General features: G+C 42.6%; 2 protein-coding genes and 1 long non-coding RNA gene across 13 annotated transcripts in view; 1 reads left to right on the forward strand and 2 right to left on the reverse strand.

Annotated features, from left to right (window-relative positions):
- The window catches only part of SEC31A (SEC31 homolog A, COPII coat complex component), a 99423-nt gene extending 96511 nt beyond the window's left edge, over positions 1-2912 (reverse strand). For 5 of the 9 annotated variants that reach the window (XM_075066108.1, XM_075066106.1, XM_075066104.1 and 2 more), the window contains exon 1: positions 2571-2912. The gene's annotated coding sequence lies outside the window, so the exon portion shown is untranslated. The remainder of the gene's footprint in view (positions 1-2570) is intronic. The other 4 variants (XM_075066103.1, XM_075066101.1, XM_075066105.1 and 1 more) reach the window with 4 other exon arrangements.
- Positions 2913-3609: 697 nt separating this feature from the next.
- On the reverse strand, positions 3610-7728 carry LOC116827862 (uncharacterized). Of its 3 annotated transcripts, none has more exons than XR_012655916.1 (4): positions 7708-7728; positions 5550-5622; positions 4493-4560; positions 3610-3894 (listed from the first exon to the last, which is right to left on the reverse strand). It is a non-coding gene; the product is annotated as an uncharacterized LOC116827862 (long non-coding RNA). The 3 variants fall into 3 exon arrangements; XR_004374405.2 differs by lacking the exon at positions 7708-7728 and adding an exon at positions 6821-7195; XR_012655915.1 differs by lacking the exon at positions 7708-7728 and adding an exon at positions 6638-6801.
- Positions 7721-18998, forward strand: THAP9 (THAP domain containing 9). The gene is made up of 5 exons (XM_032785706.2): positions 7721-7800; positions 11832-12027; positions 13920-14226; positions 15281-15431; positions 17060-18998. Exons 1-5 carry the CDS (start codon positions 7721-7723, stop codon positions 18951-18953), a joined length of 2628 nt encoding a protein of 875 aa, XP_032641597.1. The 3' UTR covers positions 18954-18998.
- The last annotated feature ends 2172 nt before the right edge of the window (positions 18999-21170 follow it).

Consider the following 21170-nt stretch of genomic DNA (forward strand, 5'->3'; position numbering starts at 1 on the left):
TCTTGGGGGTCCCCAGGGAAGGTTTTGGGGAGACCAGAGTTTATCGGGCACTCAGAGTCCTGATTGGTGGCAGAGTATCAGATCTAAGCTGGTAATTAAGCTTAGAGGATTTCATGCTAGTATCTCATTTTCTGGACTCTAAGGTTCAGATTTGGGGAAGAATACTATGACAGGCCCTAACTGTGAACCCTTCATCTTACATCAAATATGAACATCATAATCAATATCAGGAGTTCTTAGACTGTTGCTAGACAAAGGTCTTTTCAACAGAGCTCTTGATAATTTAACAGGCAACACACAGTTTGTCTTACTCATATGAACTTTGTATCCTTTAGGGGGATATTTTACAAAGTTAGTTTGTAGCAGACCTCAAAAATCATTTCAAAAATTAGATCTCTTTATATAACTGAATTAAAAACCATTGTAGTAGGGCACCTCACACTGAAAGTACCATGTGTATCCTCATTCTACTTTTAAAACTAAGGAACATTTTCAAATATCTGTCCCAGAAATGCTTTTCCCAAACTTGAGTGACGTTTAGTTGAGAGTCGGCTCTAAGCTAAGCAGGTGTGTGCTCCACTGGGCTGAAGAATGCTGTTGTGTGGAGAGATCCTGACTGGACTTCAAACCTTTAAGTAAAAAAGGGCAATTGCATAATCCCTCTCTGAAACTGCTCATGGAAGAGATGATTACTGGGTGTCCTCATCAAGTATGCAGACACCCATGAAGCACCTGGGGAATCACAAAGATGCATATTACTGTGTCTAGTTCAATTTAAGATAAGGAATCTCTTGCATTTGCTCATAACAAGGCTTGCTTTTCCAGAGTTTTTTTCTGGATATTAAAAGTGATTTCTACAGTGGATGTACACATAAATCGTACTCTTGTTTTCTCATTGCCTATACTTTTACTGTTAAAAACAGCAATACATGCAGGGTATTCTGCTGCCCACTCTCTGCCAGGACCAACTGGGACCCCTCCCTCATAGGAGAGATCACTGCCAGGTGGACACTGAGTGACATTATTTAAATGACTGATGAACCAAACACCATTTTAAAAGAGAACATAAAACAGACGGACTCCCCTCCTCTTTATAACATAACAGTAAATTTCATAAATTCTTTACCACCACATGATTGGTTGGATGTCAGTCTAAGGAATACATCTGTTTGGCAGTGTCTATTTTATACCATGGTAATGACATAGCTTCACTTTTAGTCACAAGCGTACTGGCAAAAGAAAATTTGTATGTTGGAAGTCTTGCTGTTGCCATGTTGGCACTACAGCCCCATCTATACTGTCCAGGAAAAACATGTTACTGCACTTTTCTAGTGAACCACTCATAAATATAGTTCATTAGAGAAGTTCTAGCATGTGGCCTGATATCCTGAGTGATTCAGCACCTTTGAGGCTCATGGTTTTTCCACATATTTTCTTATATTTTTTACTTATAGCATGGTATGGTCAATAATATTACAGTACAGAAAGGCTATAAAAGATGCATATATTTTACAAATGAAAACAAAAATTATCTCACTAACTACTAAATTCACTGACTAAAACAGTGAAGAAACATTTTCTTGTATGCACATTTATAATTACAAGTATTTTTACAATATCCATTAATAACATCTCGGAGCTGCAAATCAAAGATTCAGGATTATATTTGGGCTAGTCACTCCATGTAACTGTGGTAGGGTAATATTTACATATCTACTAACTTGGATAATACAAACAAGATGAAAATCTCAGAATGGTTATTAATACGTGATCCTCACAGCAATCGTGCAATCTTTCTAGAATCCCTTTTCCTAAAGAGCTTTAAGGCTCCATTTACGCTCTGGTTTCCCTTGTGGTTGGATACTGTGTTTAAAGATGGCTTATACAGAAGGTTTTTGCAAACATGGTGTAGATGGGGCATAACTTTTTTTTAATTAAGATTAGGTTATAAATCCTAGAAGTACCAAACTCATATTACATGTGTTTTGGAATAAGTTATGAAATAGAGATTAGTAAAATATATTAAACAACCTCAGAGGCTACTATGATAAAGCTAGGTCTAATCACTTTTGCCACAACACTGATATCCACAGGACCCTGCCACTGCTCCGGGTAGAGGGGCTAGGGGGAGAGTTTGTCACTTCTCAGCTGACAGCAAGGCAGCTTTCAGCAGTGCTTAATTTGTAATGAAAGAGGAGCCAGGACACAAGTAATCCTGCTACTTTAGTAGCTGACAAGCCAAGTCCAGCGGTGCCGGGGCTATTACGTGCCAAGCCTAGGGGTGGCGGGGCTTAGCCCTGGCACGAATTAAGCCCTGGCTTTCAGGGACTGGCCCTGCAGCAGGGAAAAGGCCCGATCCCAGTCCCAGAGCTAGAAGCAAAGGCCGGCCCAGGCCATGCCAGCGAGCGGGAAGCCCCGGGGAAGCGAGGCTGCTCTGCCCAGGGGGACCCTGCGAGACAGGGCCGCTCTGCCCCCAGAGACCCCAGGCCCCAGCTGGCAACCCCACGCCCTAGGAACGGAGAAACCCGGCAGCGCCCGGCCGGCTCCCCCGGGGCCCTGCTTCTCCTCACCTGGCGGGGCCGAGCTCTCCGCTGCGCCGGCTCAGCTGCCTGCCTCCGCCCCGAGGCTTCTCCGCATCCCGCTTCAACGTGGCAGCCGGAGCGCCGCCCTCGTCAGCCCCGGCTTCCGGCACCGAGACCCCGCCCGCGCGCCCGGCCGGGCCTTCTGGGCCGCGCAGCTCGCAGCGAGAGGGGGCCTGCAGAGGGGCCTAGCCCGTGCCGGTCCGGGCGGCCTGCCGCGCGTTCACAACAGCCCGGCTAGGGCAGGCGGGTCAGACGCTGCTGCGGCGGCTCGCCGGGGAGTTTTCATAGAGCTCTAATGGCGGAGCAGCGGGATGGCTGCCCCCGCCCCACTGGTACAGGATTGCTTGGCAGCAGTGCCCCGATTCACCGGTGCTGGAAGTGGGGGGGCACCGCGGCCCCGGGCTTGAAATGGTGTCCATCATACCGAGGGTTTAGTTGGGTTCAGTAGCTCTCAGTACCAATATACAATGGTTCTAGCACCCCTGCCCAGCCTCTGAGAGTCCTGAAGGAATAAGACGTTTGTCCCTTCTCCTATCCTTGGTAAGGGCCCCAAAACATTGTAGAGGAGGTTCCAACGTATTTACCACATACAGTTCTGCACCCTTTGTTTCTGATCTGTAACCAAATCCCACTGTCAAGCTGTTCTGCTATTCAGTAGAAGATGCAAGAGCCTAGCAGTGAAGGCAAAATGGAAGCTGCTGGCAGCTGGCCCACTTCACCATAGTTTGCCACTCCAAAGCAGGGTGGCCCAAGGGCGAGACAAGCCCCAGCAAGTGTAAAACATTTTGATCACCTTTACTGGGGTGAATGATTGTGATTTGCCATTTTCATGGAAAAGGTCACATTTCTCCCTCCCTGCTGAATATTATGTGAGACTGCTACTAGTATAATTCCCAGGGTGAAAATAGGGATGGTTTCCTAACTAACTGCAGTGGTATGAGGCTTAGATCTCATACATGTTTAAGGCACTTATTCTATAGCAGTGAGAACAGAGAATTAAAAGAAATAAAGCCAAGACACCACATAATTAAATCAAGGGCAGCATATCATGTTTATCATCAATACAAATAAAGAGGATTTTACAACAGTCTCCAAAAGCAATCTCCCAAGATTCACAGGTTGTATTCGAAACAAATGCGTTGTGAAGGCAAGAAATGTCTCTACTACTTTTTCCACTATAAAAAAACATTGCATCAGCAACTAGTTTCCTCTTTTTCACTGAGGGGGTTAAAGTAAAGAAACAATTTTCAAGCATCTTGCTTAAAGATCAAAGAAGAAATTCAGATGGAACATAGAAACTCTTCACAATTACCTGAAAAGTATAAAAGCATATTAAATTTTTGACAATATAGATACAGGTCTAATTTAGTGCAGATTAATTTCTACTTCTCAACATTCTTTGGAATCTTCGCTCAATAAGGCCACAATTTCAGTAAATGTTCCTAAGTTCCCCAGACCTGAAGAAGAGCTCTGTGTAAGCTCTTCTTTCCAACACAGTAATTGGTTGAATAAAAATGTTACCTCACCCATCTTGTCTCTGCATGTTACCAAGCTCAGTAACAGTTCAGTAAAGCCCAGTCTATTACAACCACAATTAGGATGTCCTCCCAGTAGCATTTAAACAATTTTTTTTTGTATTTCAAAGAAACAGACATTTGATTTTTACACGTTTATTTTAGAAAGAATGGTCATTACTCTGTGGTTCAGCTTATTTTAAAATTATCCCCGTGTTATCTCCAAGACCTGGAGTCTGAATATATGAAATAAACACCTAACAAACATGATGGTCAGACCCAAACTAGTTGCACTAAGCTACTGTAGTACACACTAATATGCTGTAATACACTGTTCTGACATACAATACCAGGCACAAACTGAATCAGCAAATTAACAAAAGTGTTAATGCTTACCCACATGTCAACAAGTGCAACCAAAAAGTCTTAGTCACCTTTCACAAGTAGACAGCAATAATTGAATGCTGGGGAGGGAAAGAAGAAGTTCTTTTGTTATATATTCAAGCTGAATGAGTTCCAGAAGTGTATTTTATGTTTTTCTTAGTCTGCAAACTGGACTACCAATGTTTTTAGATCCAGTTTTGATTTTTTTACCCCATGTCCTCATCCAGTCAAACACTAATCACAGTGAGTCATGATGTGAACAGCAGTGAAAGGTTTTAATCATTGGACACTAGGCAAAACAAATTAACACAATATATTCATTAAAAAAAAAAATTACCACATTCATCTTGCAAATCTTTAACCCTAGCTTACTATACATGGCTTGCCAATTCCCAATCAAGTTCTAAAGTTGATAAAAACTAACTTAGTTTTCTCTTCAAAAAAGCGTATTATTCTCTAACCACATTTAAAATTTGGGAAGCTCTCTAAACCTAAGGTTATTTGAGGCTTTTATATCAATAGTTTTAAATATTCTATTTTCACCTTTTATTCACTTTTCTTCTCCTGCCCCCGACCCCCCAGAACTTGCTGAACCATGATGTAAGCAACTTTATCTGCTCAGGACAGGAAACAGGCAAGCAAGGGACACAGCCTGGGAGGAAGCTACTTTTTGGGTAGGACACAAGGGATTCTACTACTGCAGCTACTGTTACAGGGCAAAAGAAATAAAAAAAACAGAGGTCCCCTTTTCTTTGATGTTTGGTACTTGATCCACACTTAAGTTATTTTGCCAGTCAGGGTGTGAAACAAACCAAAACCACATCAGAGAAGGGGACTACTTACACCTAACATTGGCAAGTTACAATTCTTGCAATTCACTGCTAAGTTGCCAAACCCTCTTCTCTTCTACAGTCAGTTTAGACTTTTATGGGAAGTGATGCCCCTTCCTAAAGAATGTAGGTAAAATAAAATATTTAGTTCCCATTTTTGAACATCCTTAAATTATTGTTGGATTCCCCAAATTAAGGAAAATCAGCTATACTTCAAAATCACTTAATGAAACCCTCACCTGAACAATAGTTAAGTGATATGAACTTCCAGATTCCAAGCTTGCCTGGCAGATCTTGTCAGTAGAAAAATCCCTAAAGGAGTAAGAACATACATTTAAAAAGTGATTTTTCTTCCGAAAATTACATCAGTGCAAAAATATCAAACATTAGCAGCAGTTATTTGCATTAGTAATATTTATTGGCTTTACCCAGCCTTCCACTTAAGTTACGTCAGCACATTATGTCAGTTTTTAAACCACATATCCTCATCCAAACAGATACTAATCACAGCACATCATGATGTGAACAGCAGTGAAAAGGTTTTAATCATTGGACACGTGTCAAGTAAATATTAAGTGAACAGTAGCACTCAACCACCCCTTGAACCAACACTTCACTTGGCTCTAAGAAGAGAGTAGTAGATGGCTGTCACATGTGATAAAGGTTTCACTATCTGATAGCTAGTTGATTGCTTTAGTCCATGTTCTAGTGGGCAGTTTATCTACATTACAAAAGCCAGCACAACAAAACATTGGGTATTCTTCTAGTGTTAAGTGTGGGCTACAAGTTAATTCTCCTGGCAACTAAGTTACACTTGCACACAGAAAGGTTCCTCCAGTCAAGGCTAAGGCATGCCAATGGTGGAATGAATCTTGCACGACTATTGCCTGCAACGTATCTGTTCTGTCGAACTTCAAGTTGGATTAGTTCATGCACATTTGAGTACTGAGAGCCATCAATACGGCAGATACTTGCCAATATTCCATCTCTCGCCTCCTTTCATCCCCTCATGCTTCAGGTAGCTCAATCAACTGCTACTTTAGTTTAGAATAGCTGCCCAGGTTCCCTACTTATCACAAGGGGGTCTTAAATTCCAGAAAGTTTTAAATTCTTATACCTGAGCATGTCAATAATTCTGCACATGCTCACGCCAACATTAACTCTTACGTGAGATCTGTAAAACGGCAATGCCCATTGGCCCAACTGGCTACTGGAGCTACACAGAGCAGAACTGGTACAGCACAGAAGAAGTTAGCCATCCACGGGTTTGTTCCAGTAAAGCACGTAAGGATTAGTTTAATTTCTGCTGGTGCACTAATCGAGTTACCTTGGGCCTCTTTCCTGTAAGGTAGGCAAAATAAAGAGCCTCACGCTGAAGTGCTGGAGACTGCTGTGCAAGGCGTGAGCGGGAAGGCGTGTCTCTAGACACAACGTGAACCGCTGGGCTCTCTGCCCAACCCAGTCAAATCAAGACACCTGGATAGGCCAGCGCTAACCACGACTCACTTACCCCGGATCCGGGGGACACTCCATGCAGGGGGTGGGGGAGGCTGAGCGATCGCAGGCCCCGGCTGTTCCTGCTACTACGTACCCGACTACACAGTACGTAAACTCGGACTCGGGTTCAAGCCCCAGGCCCCTTCCGTCCACACAGCAATGAGCCTATGAGCCCAACAGCTCGGCCCCCCTCAGGCAAAGCCCGGCCCCGGCTGAGCCCCAGGCGGCGGGAGCACAGGCGCCACGTGGCGCGCCGACTGCCTCAGGGCCTCCCCGCCTGGGGCCCATGGTGCTGGCTGGGGACTGGGCAGCGTCCCCTCAAGCAGCTTCTTCCCCATTGAGAAGCCTGCGTCCCCCGCTCCGCCCCACGCCCCGCAGCAGCCAGAGACGAAAGGGAAGAGGCGGGAGTGACGGACAGGCATACGTAACCCGACTCCAGCCTCCCCCGAGAGAGCGCCGCTTCCATTGGATCCAAGTACGCTGGGTTTGATTGGCTGTCTCCTCCTGTGCCGTTTCTGATTGGTTCAACTCTACTTTCTCTTCCCTCCCTATTTCCTTCTTCCGCGGAGCTATGTGGGGTGGGGTCGCAAACAGTCTCTGCGCTGAGAAGGTGTGGTCACAGGAACGCCGGGAGGACAGCGACCAATGAAAGCCTCGCTTCCATAGCGCAGGGGCTAGCGAACGGGGGTGGGAGGAGCGAGAACCAATCGGAAAGGGCAGAGAAGAGGCGCTCGCCAATCTGAGGGCGCGTTCCATCAGCACAGGCAGTGGTTGGAGCGCTCCCTAGTGCCGGGAGTGGGGGGCTCTTGACTTGTCCGCGCGCGACAGCGGGACGTGGCCTAGGGTGCGTGGGGCGGCCGGGTGCCGGGCAGCGCGAGGACGCCCCGGGCCGTGCCCTACTTTCGCGCGGACCATGACCCGCAGCTGCTCCGCTCTGGGCTGCACCACGCGAGACACCGGGCTGAGCCGGAAGCGGGGCATCTCCTTCCACCAGTGAGTGGGCGGGCGGCCCTTCAGCCGCGATGGTTAGCGCTGAGAGGGGACACTGGGGGCTCCCCTCAGCCCCGCGCGGACAAGTCAAACCGCCCCGCGTGGGCCTCAGCAGGGCCGCACCCACGCGATCAGAATCACGAGTCATCCCCCCCTTAAACAGCGGGGGGGGGGGAGTGACCTGAGCCGGGGTGGAGGGGTCCGCCTTCCATCGCAGCCGCCTTCAGTGGATATTGGAAGGTATTTTTATAATGGAAAAAGGCGAGAATTTCTCCTCATCCCTAGACTCCAGGAGTTGGGACTTGAAGAGAAAACAACCATCACCACCAGCCTTGGCGTGAGGCGACCAGCCCGGGGGCAATATTTTGAGAACCATGGAGTAGGGAGAGAAGGCTAGAGCCTTAGGACGTGATGTAAAGAGCTGGAGCCTTGCTGGCATATGCTGAAGGGATGTGGCTGCTCAGCCACACCTGAGTTTTAAAGAGTTAAACAGTCTTGGGGTCTACACCTTCCCCACTGAAATCCCCATAAATCGTTGTGGCTTCACAATCGTCCTTCCCTCCGTTTTTCTCTCCTCTGCTGCAAAGTGAAAGATGTCACCCCCAACATCACAGAAAATGACAATAAGCGTAAATCAGTGGTCCCCAACCTTTTTCATGTGGTGGGTGCCAGATGACGAGCCACGGAGGACCTTGGCAGTGGATGAGCATTCATTGCAATTCCACCGACAAGTGGCAACACCAGTGGGCGTCGTGGCCGAAATGCCGCATCATCCAGAGGCGTCGCCGCCGAAATACCACCGAAAATCGGTGATGAGGCAGCTTGTCAGCAGCATTTCAGCGAATGCTCATCCGCTGACCAGTACATGGGTGCACGTAGATGCCCCAGTGGACGCCATGGTGCCTGCGGGCACTGCAATGGGGACCTCTGGCATAAATGCTGAAATTGACTCTTAGGCTGCCAAAAGAATTATAAAACATTCCTTTGTCTCTGGCACATTTAAAAAAAAAATTGTACCAGCTCAATCAGTGGTTGAAAAACAGGGTGATGGTAGTGAGGATATATGTTCATAAACATTTTGCCCTGTTTTTCAAATTTTGCCATTTTAACCATTTCACAAGCTCTACTGACATTCAGTGTTCTCAAATGCACAAAATAAAATTGAAAAAAAAAACCCCACAACCAAAAAAATTCTCTTTCTTTTATAATAATCTTAGAGGATACCTGTAATGATAGAAGATTAAGTATTTTTCAGATAGATTTTGTTTTTTAAAATTGTGAGTAGCCTTTTCAATTTCAAACTGAGATTTTATAATTTGATCCAGACTGTTGAGTAATATTTCAGGTCCCCAGAACGGTCTGTAAAATTGCAGAACTTTCAACTACAGATGCAACAGGCACAGGACTTACCTATGAAAATTATTATGCTGAAGAGAATTAAAGGGAAATAGAGAGTCCTAGCAGGGCCTGATCCTGAAAATATTGTAGCCTTACTCAAGTGAGTAGCCCCATTTCAGTGGACTGTTATACTTAAACATGTTTAAGCATTTGCAGGAATGGAGCCATAAGTCCTGAACTACTGATCCCTACAATTATCTGCCCTTACTTAAAATGAAGGATGAATCCCTTCTTTGAGTTTAAATGAAATTGAAATTAATTTTTATTTCAGATGTCGGGGGTGGGGCGGGGAAACAGGAAAGCACATGGGTCTGCTAAGAAAAAGATCTCAGGCTTTTCAATTCTCCGTCATAGGCAGATATGATTTTGAGGCCTTGATCTCACACGTTAACCTTGCATTATTGTTTTTCTTATCTCTAATGCAAAAACATTAAAGTCCCAGTTTACTAACTGTTTAGTGTCACTTACTAATCAACATAAGAATGGCCATACTGGGTCGGACCAAAGGCCCATCAAGCCGAGTGTCCTGTCTGACAATGGCCAAATGGCAGGTGCCCCAAAGGGAATGAACAGACAGGTTATCATCAAGTGATCCATGCCCTGTAACCCATTCCCAGCTTCTGAGAAACAGAGGCTAAGGACGCCATTTCTGCCCATCCTGGCTAATAGCCATTGATGGACCTGTCTTCCATGAATCTATCTAGTTCCCTTTTGAACCTCATTATAGTATTGGCCTTCACATCGTCCTCTAGCAAGGAATTCCAGAGACTGACAATGTGTTGCATGAAAAAATAATTTTTTGTTTTTGTTTTAAACCTGGTACCTCTTGATTTCATTTGGTGGCCCCTTGTTCTTGTGTTATGAGAAGTAAATAACACTTCCTTATTTACTTTCTCTATATTACTCATGATTTCATAGACCTCTATCATATCCCCCCCTTAGTCTCCTTTTTTCCAAACTGAAAAGTCCCAGTCTTATTAATCTCTCCTCATCCGGAAGTCATTCTCTACCCCCAAACTTTTTTGTTGCCCTTTTCTGAACCTTTTCCAATTCCAGTATATCTTTTTTGAGATGGGGCAACCATATCTGCATGCAGTAGTCAAGGTGTGGGCGTACCATGGATTTATATAGAGGCAATATGATATTTTAGTCTTATTATCTATCCCTTTCTTGATGATTCCCAACATTCTGTTTGCTTTTTTGATGGCCGCTGCACATTGAATGGATGATTTCAGAGAGCTATCCACAACGACTCCAAGATCCCTTTCTTGAGTGGTAACAGCTAATTTAGACCCCATCATTGTATATGTATAGTTAGGATTATGTTTCCCAGTGTGCATTACTTTGCATTTATCAACATTAAATTTCACCTGCCATTTTGTTGCCCAGTCACCAAAAGGGCAGATGAAATTTAATCATGGATAACAGTACACGTACACCCTGATTCTTCCCCACTTACTTGTGTTGAGTTGTATCTTATTCTATGAATAAATTGCCCCTTACTTATGTACACATATATGTCCATTCTGATCCTTGAATTCCTACTCACTGCAGTGGTGCAAGATCAAACCCTATTAGTGTGCACTTTTACACCGAAGCTTGATCCTGCAGCTACTCTATGGATGAAACCCTCATTAACTTCAGTGAGCAAGGACTCAGATTTTTTTTGTTTTTTACATTCCCAACTATATTTGCAAATGATCATAGTTTTGTGAGCTTAAAAATAAAGTAAGTCATCTGTAATTTGATTTCTCTGTGGATATTGACTGTTGATTCACATCCCAAAAATAAGGAATGTAATATTTTTCAGATCAAGCAAACGTACTTAATTCAGGACTCTTTCCATGCTCAGTCCTTAACCCTCCAGTTAGATGTGTGCAGGATGACAATTCCCATGTCTGCTTGTACCTGGCAGTTTAGAATCTTAAGTTTGAACTTTCAGAATTCAGCTTTTATGATTTATCTCCATGGGAAAAATCACTGTTGCATAACCCTAGAACAAAGTTTTCCCAAATTTCATTGCTCTCTTCTTCCTCCACCCTCCCACAGCCCAAAAAATTACATTTGGGCAGTACCAAGTATATATCATTTCAGCTCGAATGCTGAATTTTTCTGAAAGTGAAAGTGTGCAGGTGAAAAATAGCATCTTTTATAACTGCTATATTTTTGAAAAGAGTAGCATGTATGTTTGAAAGTGTCCAGTCAAAACAGACAGAGGTCCAGGTGGATAGACCAGAGAAGGGAAGACATCTTGCAGGCCTCCCTCCATGCATGGATCTCCATTTGAATCCCTAATATTTCAGGGTAGATTAGTATTGCATTTGCGGAGTACATGTTGGGGCATCTCACAGAGTGGGATTAAGCAATCCTAACTGCACAGGTAAGACCTGCCTGATCTCAGAAGTGTTCTGAAGTGCCCCTTAATCAGTTTAACTGGGGAATTTGTAACTGTAAAATTGTAACTTTTCAAAACCAAAGTATTTGAATATTAAGGACACTTTTTGTGCTTTTTTATGTCTTTTATCAATTTGGAATGATTCCATCACCTTCAGTGGAATTACTCAGGATTTACAACAGTTTAACAGAGTAGCATTTTACTCTGACTGTTCTATGAGAGAGCTCTGCTCATATTTCAGGTTTCCCATTGATGACATACAGCGTACAAAATGGATCCATGCTGTTAATCGAGCAGACCCCAAAAGCAAAAAGATTTGGATTCCAGGACCTGGTGCCATATTGTGTTCCAGACATTTTGCAGAAGCAGACTTTGAATCCTATGGCATGAGAAGAAAACTAAGGAAAGGAGCTGTACCTTCTGTTTTTCTATACAAGGTAGTTAAAAAGAACTTTTCATGCAATTACCATTTTAATAGGTTGAAAACACATTAGAAACCTTAAAGACAAATACTAAAATTACTTGAAAAATTGAGGTTGCAACTCATGTTGTAAGGCTACAGCAACACAAGTTAAAACTTCTGAGTTTATTTTATGCTGTGTCACAAATACACTCTAAAGAGGGATGAGGGAAGGAAAACATTCTTTATAAAAGCCATTTTGAATAATTTTAAATACATTGCTGGCATTAGTGCTCTTTCAGTTTAACTTAAATAACCCTCATCCTGCTAACAGCTCTTCTGAAACTACTGTTGCTTAGAAATAACCTTGTCTTTTCCTAGTAACTAAATCTAAGACAATTTTGTTCTGATCTATCAAATCTAGGTAACTTGATTCCTGCCATGCCCATGAAAAGTACAGTAAAAATACCACCCTCTTGTTACTGTACATGTGTATTTTTACTCATTTATATTTAAATATTTATTCTGGAGGCTTTCATGCCTACTGAGGGTGGTCATTGTTTGAAGGATGAGGCTATAATCAGGGGAAGGGTGATCTTTTGGCTAAAGCACAGATACAGGGGTGTTGTGAGATTTCATTCATGATCATTTGGAAAGCACCTTGAAATCCGCAGATTGAAGGCATTTATATATATATATATATGCAAAGTGTGGTATAACATTCTAATATCTGTTTAATCGATTGTGGAAATAATATAGCTCTCTGCACTTACTTGAAGCTTTTTATAACCAGCATTTCTGATAATTAATGATAGGAAGAATCTGGCAGTTAAATTTTTGAATTGCATCGCACCATGCCTGTCTCCTTTTCCATCACACCAGCAGTGTCTATATTTTATAGGCTTGTTACACCTTTATTTTTCTTACATTCCAGATATCTTCCCAAATTTTAGATCACATCCCCTATTTTCTGAATTCTTCCCTAGTGTATTCATCCCTTTCAGAATTTGAAACGCCTCTCTTTTATAGTATTAACAAGACAGGCTCTCTTACCCTTTCCTTGTAATTTAGTTCGACGTTTTTCAAACAAACAGTGAGTTCCAACTCACATGGGATGTTTCTAGATGGGTTGCAGGTCCCTAGGCAAACATACACTTCTTCCAGGCTGGAGCAGAAGGAAGGCCATAGGGGAAAAGGATTTGGAGAACAAACCTGCCTTGCATAAACCCTACATCAGCAGCTCCTGTTCTGCAGGGCTGGTCCCAGTTCCCTGTTCTGGGCATTGAAACCTGGCACATGGGATCACAGTGCTACTTACGTTTGGTCTGGGTGCTTCTCCATCATAAGGGAGGGTTGGCTGGGCCAAATTTGAGTGAGTGGCATTGTGGCCTGGCACATGGGATTGCAACGCTGGGCCAAACCTGAGTAGCATTATGATCTCATGTACCGGGTTGCAACACCTGGATTGGGGAGCTGGGTCCAGCCCTGTGGCACAGGAGCTGCCACTACAGAGTAAATGTGGGGCAGACTCGCTCTCTAACCACCACCTGGGGCCTTCCCTTTGTATCCAGTCAAGATCAGAGTTGAGGTTCAAGGTGGAGGGTGCATGTATCTAACGGTGGGTCACAGGTGGTTGCTTATTAAGAGTCTGGGAACCACTGATTTGATTGTTGAGATCTGATGGCATCTTTTTTGTTCTGTGTAGTATCTTGAGACAATAATATCTGTATGCCAAAAAAACGTGTACAGTACCCAGCATTCAGATATGAGGGGAGTAAGTCCAAAACAGACCTTTCTTAGAAATATTAGCACTTCCTGTTTTTCTGTTAATACAACCAGGAATCTGGCTTGTATTGTTTCACTATAGCTGTGCACTTGTTTTAAGTGTTTCCCCCCATAATTAGCCCCATATTCTTTTCTGTATTGTAGGATCCTCTGAGTACATATCTTAAAAATAGAAGATCCCAGAAAGCATTAAAGCAGCCACTTTTACATAATTCTCCTGATGAGGAGGTCATTACTGCAGATCACAACTATAGCTTAAAGAATCCTGCAATAGCTGCTGAGCAACAGACAGAAATGAAAGAAATAATACAGTTGCCTAAAAAGAAACTTGTTGCAGCACGAAGGTGTCTCTCATACCGAGAACGAAATGTATTTAGTTTAATCAATGAGCTTGCAAAGAAGAACCTGCTCTCTGAAGAAGCTGTAAGCCTGCTGCAGGCCCAGTTTTCAGGTATTAAGGACATTGTTTAGACAGTAAACTCTTCAGTGCAGAAACTGTACATTTTTTTCCATTGCCTACCACACTGGGGCCTTGATTTCAGTTGGGGGCCTGTAGGCACTAATGTAATATAAAAATAAGAATCAGAACCAAAGGCTTTTTCTTGAAGATACTGTATCTCTAATTGGTTACTAGAAGTTACACAATATCGGCCTGTCCTCCAAGGTATTTAGCTCCCTCAGCTTATACTGAGATGAAGATGAGGGGTGGCCACGTCTCATATCTGGGCCCTAGAACAGTGTGTGATGTGAGGTACTAGGCTTTATTGAATAAACATATTCAGCTTTAAGAGATTCAAGATTGAATCTAAATTCTGTTTAAGTAAGAGAACCTTATATTCCTCTCTCACTTAGAAAGTGTTTAGAAAATTGGCTCTGTTCATTTTGATAATATGAGAGAAAAACCATTTAAATTGCTTATATCCTAAGTCACGAATAATAATACTTAGCACTTATATAGAACTTTTCATCTGTAGATCTCAAAGCAACTTTTTCCAGCTAATTCAGGAACAGCATTGACCCTCTCTGAATGGAGCCACATTTCATCCTTCTCCTTTAGAAGGATGTTGGCTGTGACATGAGTCCTTAAAGGCATTGAAGCGTTAGGGTCTAAGGAAAATGGGGATATCTGGATTGTTAGTAATGTTAAATATTAAGTGTCACCCCTGTCTAGAAGGCAAACAAGTTGGGATAAGACAGAATCCACTGCAACACGCAGAGAAAGGCTAGCATAAGCGAGAGAGTTCTGGCAGGGGCATGGAGTATTTCATCCCTTTTCCCCTTTCTGTAGGAGAGGGAACTCAGCAATTAGTCTGAATTTTGCTTTATTGCAACAAAAGTACTTGAGTGATAGCACTTGGGCATTAGGCTTGTGCCTTGTTAAACTCAACATTTTTTTTTCTTGCCTTGTGTCTCATGCCCTGTATTATAGAGGCATTTTTCATCTGAATCAAATGATCAAACTGTTCACGCTTCTTACCGTAGCTGACCTATATTTTTAAAAACAGATTTGCAGTGGGAGCCATACAGCTGGAGACAGATGACTGAGTACTCCACAGAAATGAGGCAGTTTGCCTGTACTCTCCACCTCTATTGTAGTAAAGCCTATGATTACGTAAGAAAGAATTGTCCCCTGCCTCATCCTTCCAGCCTCACAAAGTGAGTATTTATTCTCGTTATCTCAAGTTATATTTCCAGGTTGTCCTACAATAAGTAAGAGATGGAGTGTTCAAAGTAGAGATTTCATAAAAACAATTGAATGTGACACCTACACTATTGTCTTACATTTTAATTATTTGTACAAAGATGCTAAACAGAAGAGGCTGCGATTGTTACAGGAATATTAACTCATGTCAGAGCATGTTGCTGGGAGGAGAGGGAGGGAGGCTGTGCAGAACAGTTGCACCATCAGAAAATAACACATCCAAAGATTAAATTTACAGTAGCAGAGGTAGTCAGAAGTATGCTGCATTCTTCCAAGTGAGTGATCAGTGGGGAAAAGAGATATCAAGTGCTTAACTTTGATATCTGTATTCATTTCAGCATATAATAGAAAGGGAACAAATACTAAAATGCGATGACTACTTTAATCACTACTATTTATATAGTGCCAAGGGTATACATGGTACTTTGCAAACACAAAGCATGACCATGCCCCTGACATGAGGAGTTTACAGTCTAAGATCCAGATCCATTGACTTCAGTGAGAGGATGACTGGGCCAAATACTAGATAGAGAACAAACTATAAAGCTCAGTCCTGGGAGAGGAAGCAGATGGCACTAGAAGAGATCAATACCACATTTAGAGCACTGTGTGCCGCGCTGGTCACTCAGAAGATATTGAAGAGTTAGATTGGGTTCAGAGAAGGGAGATGAGAATGATTACAGATATGGAAAAACACAACAACAAAACCACTTTCCTGTAAGGAGAGATTGAAAAGATTGGGATTGTTCGCCTTAGAAGGAAGAAGAGTAAGAGAGGACATGCTTAAAAGCATATAAAATAATGAATGTTAGAGAGAAAGTAGATTAGTCTCTCATGTAACACAAGGGTACACTTGAAGGTACAAATTCAAAATTTATAGAAGGAAATACATTTTATGAAAAAATTAATAATAGATTGTAGAACTCATTACCACAGGAAGTCATTGAGAATTTAGTAAGATTCAAAGAGCTATTGACATTTATATGGAGAACAAGGATATCCAGAATTATAACAGTTAATGCAAAAAAGTTTTGGATAGGATAAAAATCTCATGCTTTAGGATTTAACAAGTCTCTACTTATTAGAGGTCAGAACGAGACCTTCATATGGGACAGAATCTCACATCTGCCTACTGTGGGTTTCTTTCTGGTCATCATCAGACAGGTTACTGAACTAGATGGACCACAGGTCTGATTCAGTATAGCAATTCTTATCTTATGACAGGAGGCCAAGAAAATGTACTAAATGTGAAGGGGAAATAGGGTAGGAGCTGTTCCAAGCATGCAGGACAGCATGAAAAAAATATATGAAAGTATATGAGGCTATAAAGGAACCATTGGAGAGAATGCCAGAGCAGGCAGGTGGAGGAGAGGATGAAAATTGAACTGTAGGAAAATACTGTTATGTTTCAGGCTGCAAAATGTATCATCCAGGTAAGCCTTATTACTTTATAAATGGATGCTGCGTATATTAATTTGCATTAAAAATCTGTTAGCACTTTACTAAGTCCTAAAGCCTGTTAGTGGTTTTTTTCCCCCCCTTAGATTATAACTCCGAATTATTTCTATCCTCTGTCTTCCAGCTGGTTGTCTAATGATGAAGGTAGTCCAGGCTTCAGCAACAGTATTTTCTTTCACCTTCAGCAGAGAGTCGAGCAAGGAGAACAGGCATACCAGTACTGCTCACTGATGATCGAGGGCATGGCTCTCAAGAAACAGCTGGAGTGGGACCCTGTGACTCAACGTCTGGTTGGGTTTGTAGACCTAGGTGCAGGAGCACTTGATGCTGATGAAGCACCACTGGCCTCAGAAGCTATAGTCCTAATGGCAGTAGGTGTTCTTGGTCACTGGAGGGCTCCCCTGGGTTATTTCTTTGTAAATGGAACGACTGGCCATTTACTAGCTCAGTTGCTTTATCAGACCATCAGTAAGCTGACCAACGTAGGTATCAGAGTTCTCTCCGTGACGTCTGCGGCCACTGCTCATGGTGTTGAGTTGGCAAAGGCGTTGGGCATACGTATCGATGCCAACAACATGCAGTGCACTTTTCAGCATCCTCACAGTGCCACTCATCGGATCACATACTTCTTTGATGCTTGCCATATGCTCCAGTTAATAAGGAATGTGTTTCAGTGCTTTCATAGGATACAGTCCATTTATGAAACAGCACACTGGCAGCACATAGTGGACCTAGTGACTCTGCAGGAGACGGAATTACTGCATATTAGTGACAGATTGTCAGGAAGACCCGGAAATAGTGAAAGCTGTCACTTGAGGGTGAACTATGCAGCACAGCTGTTCAGTGAGAGTGTCGCTGGCACGCTGGAATGTCTTCAGTTGTTGGGCCTGCCTTCTTTTCAGAACTGCAGTGGGACCATCAAATTTGTGCGCTTGGTGAGCTATCTGTTTGACATTTTTCATGGAAGAAGCTATTACGGAACGGGATTGAAAGGGCCTGTGTCCTCTGAAAATTATGCCAGAATACGTCACCTTTTAACTGAGGCTAAAAGTGTCTTTGTGGCATTAACTGACACTTCGGGGAGACACTTCCTGAAAGGTAAACATAAATTAGGATTTCTAGGTTTTTTGCTTAATGCTGAGAGTTTAAAATGGCTTTACACAAACTATGTATGTCCAAAGAACATGCCCTTCCACTACCTTCTGACTTACACATTCAGCCTAGATCATCTGGAATTATTTCTCAGCACCCTCAGACAAGCATGTGCTAGCTGTGATAACCCTACATGCATGATGTTCTGGACTGCTTATTCTGAACTGCTGACCAAGTATAATTTGACACCAGGATTACATCAGAATCTTATTTTCGGTGACATGAACACCTTAGATGTATCTATTGTTCGTAGGACAGATTTGGCCCTGGCTACCATTCATTCTCAGTACAATCGGGGTTGTGTGGCAATTCCATCAACAGACTACATTTACTGTACAGGCCATATTTCATTTAACTCTACACTGAGTTATGCACTGACAGATCTGTCACTATATGCAGAAAGCGTCACCTATACTGCTGGCTGTGTTGCTGAGAAATTAGCAGCTGCCATAAGATGTGAAGCCTGTGTCACTTCTCTCTTTCTGTCAGATGACAAAATCCTAAAATGTGGTTCACTGTTGTGCATTAAAAAGATTGGGAGCTGGAGTTTGCCATCAGAGAGCGTGCGTCAGGTTGTGAGTATTTCTGAGCAAGTCCTAAAAACGCATGCAAGAGTGAAAGACTATAACCTAAACCTCAAGCAACAGGATATGTATTTAGAACAGAAAATTTTATATGAGTTATCTGAACAGAGTCACCTTTTTCCTGAGTTAAATAATCACCTATTTGATGGGGAGTTGTGTGTCACCAATCACTACACAACGCTGTTAAGGAACATAGTGCAATGTTACTTAAATGTCAGAGCTGAACATGCAAAAAATGGGGTTTGGACTACTGTTCTGGAAGTCATGGATCGAAGAAGTTGACTAGGAAACATCCATTTTCATCATCATTAAAGACTTATAAATCTATCCAAATCTTAGCTGTGCCATAATTTCTTACTAATTTGTTAAATGATGGATCTTCCCTTGAGTAGTGTTTATAGATAAGGTCTGATCTAGGCAACACAGGTGTCGGAGAACTGAGATGGTGTATGTCACTTGACCTCTTGGCAATACTGTGTCCAGCAGTGGCTAATAAAGGAGAGTCCTAGGAGGATTAACTGTACTAGGTTCCAGTCATGCCTGGGATTCGAAGTGGAAAATAAGTTTGATCTCATCTTAAATTCTCCTTTATGCAGATTGCACTACCACAACCTATTTTAGAACAACAATGTCTATGGAAGGACTAGATTACGGAAGCTACTGGAAATCCACATTGAGGTTCATTGGCAGTCATGTGGGGAAGCTTGCTGAATACCTACCTATGCTATGCCTGGCTCTGGGTAGGGCAGTTAGCCCCTGACTATGATGAATACCAAGTTTACTCATACATGTTTAGAACAGGGGCTGGTGGGAAAGAACTGAAGGAGTACTATAGCAGCAGATAATTCCTTAGAGCTGCAGAAAAAAATACTAAGAAGCAAAACAGCTTACACAAAGCTATTAAAAAAATAAAATAAAGATTTGTCCTAGAAACATGTTTTACTTGTACTGATTGATTACGTAAACACTCCGCCTTTCGCCCTTTAATTTCACGGGCAGCTTATTAGAAAAATAAAGGATTCCAAACTGCTTCCTTTAAGTGCTTAAATCTGAACATGAATTAGGATAACAAGAAGCGAAGAAAAGACCTTGATTTTGGCTACCCCAACTGGAAAAAAGTCAGTCAGGTAAGAAATAAAACTGATGGACTAGGGTCAGATGCAGGGGATCTGTCACAGAATGGAATGGATAGAAAAAACAAGACTTGTTTCTCAATACAGGATTCTACAAAATACTGTATACAGGGTGGGGCCAGGTAATCCTTGAAAATATTTAATATCTGCAGATGTGCTTGCCAGTGTAGGAGGTCTCCTGCCTTGGGGAGCTTGCAATCTAAAGACAGAAGAACTCAGGACCCAGTAGGAGACCTAGTGCAAAGTGTTGGCGAGAAAGTTTTGGTTTGCTTGTTTCCTCCTCTTAATAAATTGTAGGGAAGCCAGTACAGGTGTGGGGAAGCCAATATTTGACTGACGAGGATTAGTGTGTGCAGAACTCCTCAGAGAAGTGAAGGATTTGGGTGAAGGCCCGACCTATTGTAGTTGACCATGCAGAAGGGAGGGAGAAAGAAATGAAAGGGTGGGGAAGGCTAATGGTGGGTAAAGAGAGTGAGGAAGAGCATAATGAGGTCCAAGCTGTACCATCAGCTGATCATACAAGGCCTTAAGGGGAAGGAAGAGATGTTAACATTTGATTAGGTGGAGAAGGTGGAAAAGTCCATTTGAAAGAAGTTGTACACAACCACCCTGGGACTTGGGGGGAAACAGAAGACTCAAGATTTAACATAACTGCAACGTATGGTGTAATAGCCTCCTGCTGCGAATCAGATAGATGTTCTTCAGGTTGTGTGTATATTATATTAATATTGTTTTCAAATACACAAACTAACAAAAGCACAGGTTATGTTACTCTTTTAGTGCATTGTTATTAATTCCTTACTCCCTCTTTCCAGTACCTTTCTGTATGTAGCTGGTTGATTTCCTCCATTCTGCACTGTTTTGTACTAAATAATTAACAGTTTAAAATTCATCTGCTTATTTTCAGCTACTGGGTTCTCATTTCTTCAGTATAATTTTGTTTTAAGATTACTTAATTTCATTTTTGTGGGGAATTATAATGTGCACTTACTGGGCCCAATCCTGTGAAATATAGAGTACTTTGTAGTCCAGTTGACTTAAATAGTTTAGGGTGCTCAAGACCTTCCAGGAACAAAAGACGGTTACTCACCTTTGTAACTGTTGTTCTTCGAGATGTGTTGCTCATATCCATTCCAGTTAGGTGTGCGTGCACCGCGTGCACGTTCGTCGGAAGACTTTTTTACCCTAGCAACGGTCGGCTGGGCGCCCCCTGGAGTGGCGCCGCTATGGCACCAGATATATACCCCAGCCGACCTTGCCACCCTTCAGTTCCTTCTTGCCAGCTACTCTGACAGTGGGGAAGGAGGGTGGGTTTGGAATGGATATGAGCAACACATCTCAAAGAACAACAGTTACAAAGGTGAGT

Source organism: Chelonoidis abingdonii, chromosome 5, assembly GCF_003597395.2.
Source record: "Chelonoidis abingdonii isolate Lonesome George chromosome 5, CheloAbing_2.0, whole genome shotgun sequence".
Taxonomy (NCBI): Eukaryota; Metazoa; Chordata; order Testudines; family Testudinidae; genus Chelonoidis; species Chelonoidis abingdonii.

Excerpts from the sequence above, each read along its gene's own strand:
- THAP9 (XM_032785706.2), top strand. The coding sequence starts at position 7,721 with ATGACCCGCAGCTGCTCCGCTCTGGGCTGCACCACGCGAGACACCGGG. Across the intron at positions 7,801-11,831 it reads CGGGGCATCTCCTTCCACCA|GTTTCCCATTGATGACATAC; the intron begins GTGAGTGGGCGG and ends CTCATATTTCAG. Across the intron at positions 12,028-13,919 it reads CTTCTGTTTTTCTATACAAG|GATCCTCTGAGTACATATCT; the intron begins GTAGTTAAAAAG and ends TCTGTATTGTAG.